General features: G+C 39.5%; 1 protein-coding gene across 1 annotated transcript in view; it reads right to left on the reverse strand.

Moving 5' to 3' along the window:
• The window catches only part of LOC125038748 (ATP-dependent DNA helicase Q4-like), an 8,730-nt gene that overhangs the window by 950 nt on the left and 2,780 nt on the right, over window positions 1-5,000 (reverse strand). Inside the window, exons 2-3 of the mRNA XM_047632322.1 lie at window positions 4,512-4,611; window positions 1-4,242 (exon numbers count right to left, since the gene is read on the reverse strand). The exon at window positions 1-4,242 is cut by the window's left edge and continues 950 nt beyond it. Of these exons, the coding sequence (XP_047488278.1) occupies window positions 1-4,242; window positions 4,512-4,577 (4,308 nt within the window). The 5' untranslated portion in view covers window positions 4,578-4,611. The remainder of the gene's footprint in view (window positions 4,243-4,511; window positions 4,612-5,000) is intronic.

Here is a 5,000-nt window from a genome sequence, read left to right on the forward strand (position 1 = left end):
CCGACTCACAGCTACTAGCTGTCGGGGTCCTGCATAGCAAGACACACTACATGTAGCATAAACAGGGGAATTTATGCTCATAAGTTTGTTCTGGTGAAGTTCTAGGTAACATAACAGAGTCTCTATATTTTCAGCAGGTAAATCAAGTTCTTCAACAAGACCATCAACTGGTATAGCAACCTCATGCCTGGGACATGAGGACTTAGAAAATGTAATTGCAAATGAATCGGGATTAGAAGCACAATGTGCTGGATTATCACTACTACTCTCTGATACAGCTGATGAGGCATTTGTTGACATCTTTCCATTATCAGTCTCTTCAGTACTAACAGTAGGACATGTGTCTTGTAAATTTCTTACTTTAGCACAAGCACATGGTTTAAATATCTTGTTAAGAAGCTTTCTTACTGTATGACGATCCATTGAGTTGACAAAGATGTGCCTTTTGAGTTCTTGGATATCTCTGCCATCTAAGGAATCTAGAAAGAGGTGACAATGAGCATCTTTCCCATCTCGCCCAGCACGTCCAATCTCTTGGACATAACTCTCAACATTCCGTGGCATATTAAAATGAATGATGCCTCTTACATCAGATTTATCAATACCCATTCCAAAGGCAACAGTAGCAACAACAATCCTCACTTTACCAGACATAAATTTCTTCTGCACCTGTTGACGTCTGTGGGAACTGAGCCCTGCATGATAGGCTTCTGCATCCATTGATATGCCCTTTGTCCTTTTTAAGTTACTTTTTACATCAACCTTTGTTGGATTTAGCAACTGGGTTCTTATCAGTGTAGCAACTCTTTCACATTCATCCCTCCTTGTGCAATAAATAATTATAGAACTGCAACCTGAAAATCTGTCTCCTTGTAGAAGTGATACTAAAGCCTGCTCACGGTTTGGGTCGCGAGACACCGATAATTTGAGATTATCTGGCACTCCTCTGCCACGTATAATGCCTGTATTAAAGTCAGGAATTAGTAAATGTTTAGCAATACTAATAGCTGTCGCATGACGGGCAGTTGCAGTGAGCCCCAAGATGGTTCTCACACCTAGCCTCTCTCTCAAAACCTGGCAAATACGTAAATAAGAAGGACGGAAGTTGTGAGACCATTCTGAAACACAGTGAGCTTCATCAAGGCAAGCAAAGGCAACAGGTGGTAGTTCACGAAGCAGTGTTCCCAATACTCCTCCAGTGCGACTTGCAACCACTGCCTCTGGTGAAATGAGCAAAATCTGGGCTTGGCCTGATCGAATCGCATTTACAGCATTCGAACGCTGGGTGGGATTTTGGTGGGTGTGCAGACATACTGCATGAAGAAATTTTGGCAGACCCGTCACCTGATCTTCCATGAGAGAAACAAGTGGAGACACACATAAGGTTATGCAGTTGTTATGTTTGGCATAAAGGTAAGCTGGCAATTGGTAACACAAACTTTTGCCTGATCCAGTAGAAAGTACCAACAGTGTTGACTGCCCAGAAAGTATTCTCATGATTGCATTCTCTTGCCCTGCTCTGAAAGACGGGTATCCAAACATCTTCAGTGTCTCATGCACTTCAGCAGGGGTTGGACCTACTTCACCATTAACTAAGTCATAGAGTGGTTCTATGGAGGATCGGCTTTCATACCAGTTCTGTTCATAAGATACAGGATGTGGTGAAATTTCGTCTGTCTTGGTGATGTTACTGACCTCACATCCCTCATCTGTAGGTTGTGATAGCAGTGATGCAGGTTGATTATCACCTTCATCTAATCTATCTTCATCAATGTCAGCAAAAAGATCATCATCCTCCATCTGGAAATCCTCTTCCATTGTAGTTCCTCCTTGGGAATCCTCACAAATCTCAGGTTTGGTTGCTAAAGGATCTAATACTTGTTCTTCACTATTTTCTGCCTTTGTGCTGGCCGCATCTAAAATGCTCTCATTACAACTCTCATCAACTTTCCCATACATTTTGCTAGTAGAAAGACTCTCATCTGATGGCTTAATACCAAGAGCCATTGCCGCTGCATCATCCAAACTAAGAAAAGTGGACTCATTCTCATCATATTCCTCTAAGGCCAACAGTTTGTCTCCTTTCTTTCCAGTACAAAATTTGGCCCAATGACCAAAATCACCACATTTGAAGCATGTCAGAGATTTTCCTGTGGCCATGCTTTCTCCACCTTTCATGGACTGCTTTCTTTTCCACTCGTTCCTCCTATATTTGCTGCCATTGATATGCTTATGGCCTCGTACAAAGGTCTTCTTCTTTAAATTAATCCGCACAAAATTATTGTTGGCTGCCCCTGTAGTTACCTTCTTTCTAAATCTCTCTTCTTTGCTAAGGAATGCTTTTGCACCTGTTGATTTTGGTCCATGTTTCTCAATATCATCAAGTTCATTATACTCCTTGATACCCTCATCTCCACCTGGTATTTTTTCAGGAGCAGTTTCATCACCTGATGGTTTTTCCATAACATTTAGTTCTTCAATATTTTTTCTAGCTTTAATCTTTGAATTCCTTACCTTCTTCGGAGGTGGCCAAGAAGACTGTATTTTTCCACCTTTTTCCAGTTCTTCCAAGGTCTCCTTCCTTTTCCTCTTGCTATTTTTAGGCACTGGTGTCACTTCAGTATCATCTGTCTTGACCTTTGGTCTTCCTCGTTTCCGTGGAGCTGGGGAATCACTCTTTGTTTCTTCAGTGTTGACTTTCTTAGCCCTAGGTCGCCCACGTTTTCCTGGAGCTGGCTTCTTAGTATCTTCAATAATGCTTTCTTTTTCTCCATTGTCCAGCACTGATGATACACCCTCCTCAGGTATTCCCTCTTCTGAATACATGGTTTCTTCTTCAAGATCTAAATTAGCTTGAGAAGCTACTTTTTTACTGTACTTTTTAGTCTCCACTTCTTGCATTGTTAATGCTAAATCTATTGAACCATTTTGGTTTGATACACCTTCATTAAAATCATATACATTTTTGTCAGCTCCATCTTCTCTGTCAAAATCAATGGAGTTACTAAGAGAGTCCTCTTTAGTATGAAGAGCTTTAGTCTGCCTCTTCTGCACTGTGTTCAATTCCCCATTTTTTTCTGAGGCTCTACCAAGATGCAGCTCCTTAACTGGAGTATGACATTTTTCCACATTCTCTTGAAATTCCTTACCTTTAAATTCACTGGAATAACCATCTTCATCGTTGCTGTTTTCATTCCATTCTTTATCAATTATCTTTAATTTCCAGTCATCAGATGCTTTTGCTTCAGCCCCATCTAATTCTACTCCAGCACAGCGTTGCAACCAACCACGATTAAGTCCACTTTTTTTCTTCGCAGTATGAGTTTCCTCTAGTCTTTCAGGAGTGAGGGAAAGTGCACTAATTGCTTGCGACTGCACTTTTTGTGTAACTGTTTTTTTCTGAAATCGGAATGGTAATTTAGAACTACCAAATAAGCCTGGTTCAGTGTCTCGATCATTAGATGCTTTCTCCTGGAAATCATTCAAGGAGTCAAACACTGACATTTTTTGGGTCTCTGAAGATTTTTCCAATGTTTCCTCAAAGGGTTTGACAGGAGAATTTATATTTTCTGTTGTGTTACTCGCATTTTCTTTATCACTGCCATCAGAAAATCTGTTCTTTGCTTCCAAATCTACTGAAGGCTTCACTACATTGTTGCTTGCACCTATTGATTCCCTTTTTGTAGAACGATCTATATTTGAAAATTTCTTTAAGGAAGTTCTCATTTTGATAGTGCCACTAGCACGCATCTTTTCTGCCATTTTGCTATAGAGAGACCCAGGACTATCATCACTCTTAATCGTGGTTCTAGCAAGACAGGCCTCCTTATTTAAGTGTTTTCCCCATATCCCACTACTTAACTTTGGCCCCGACATTTGAGAAAATTTCCCTGCATTAGAAGGGGTACTGGGCTCTTCTGATAATAAGTTGTTGCTCTCAGGATCTGAGGTTATTGTTTTGCTTTCCGATTCCTCAAGTTGATGATTTACTTCTTGAGAATGTTGCTTGGTTCCCTGACTGCTATTTTGTTCTGTTTCCTCACTTTTGTCTTCATTATTTTCATGTTTGTCTTTAGATTCCTTTTCCTCTGTCTGTTCTGCAAAACTTGCATCCGGGTTTTCAATGCGTTTGCGATAATGACAATAGGTCTTGTATGCTGCTTTTATGTCATCGGGTGCTGCTGCCAGGGCTGCCTTGTCAGGTCGGGATCTATTAGTAGCAACATATTCACCTTCCCATGCCTGAAAAATGCATGAAAAATCAAAATCAAGAAAGATTAAGTATTATACCTGTGACAAATATTCAGAAACGGTAATGATAATTTCACTCTCTGAAAGCTTCATAACTATTTCAGTTGTTATTTGAGTGCTGCCGAAGTATGCATAATATTTTACTATGCTTTCTAGCAAACCTTTAAGGTATAGATAAACAGCATTTATAAATTTATGAGTGAGTTGTGCCCTTTTCTGTTGTATTGTAATACTTATGACTTCTAATCCAGATAACTTACTTTCACCTTCAGCCTTGCCAGTTTATATTTGTCCTGCCATGACAAGGGTGAAGTATTCCCTTCCATTCTGCCCCTGGGAAGACAAACTCCTTCATCAACTCTGAAAAGAGGATCTGCATTAAACAGTGATTTATGGAATATATTCATATAATGACAGCACTAAGATTGCAAAAATCTATAGACACTACCATAGAGAAAAATTACTCTCTTTGATATGTAAGAAAATAGAAGTGAGGCTATAATAATGAAGAAATAAAATGAAGAAATAAAATGGAGTGAGAAAGAAGAAAATGAAAAAGAAAAAGAAAAAGAAGAAGAAGAAAAAGAAAAAGACAGCTAAGTATGTTACAGAAAGAACTCTGAGAAGAACTGAATGGAAGAGAAAATTATATAAACCTACAATTACTGCAGTGCCTCAGTCCACCTTTGTCCCCAGCTTTAAGCAATCCCAAATTTTAAACTTTCATCCAAGACAAGTCAAACCAATAT

This window comes from Penaeus chinensis, chromosome 25 (assembly GCF_019202785.1).
Source record: "Penaeus chinensis breed Huanghai No. 1 chromosome 25, ASM1920278v2, whole genome shotgun sequence".
Lineage (NCBI taxonomy): Eukaryota > Metazoa > Arthropoda > Malacostraca > Decapoda > Penaeidae > Penaeus > Penaeus chinensis.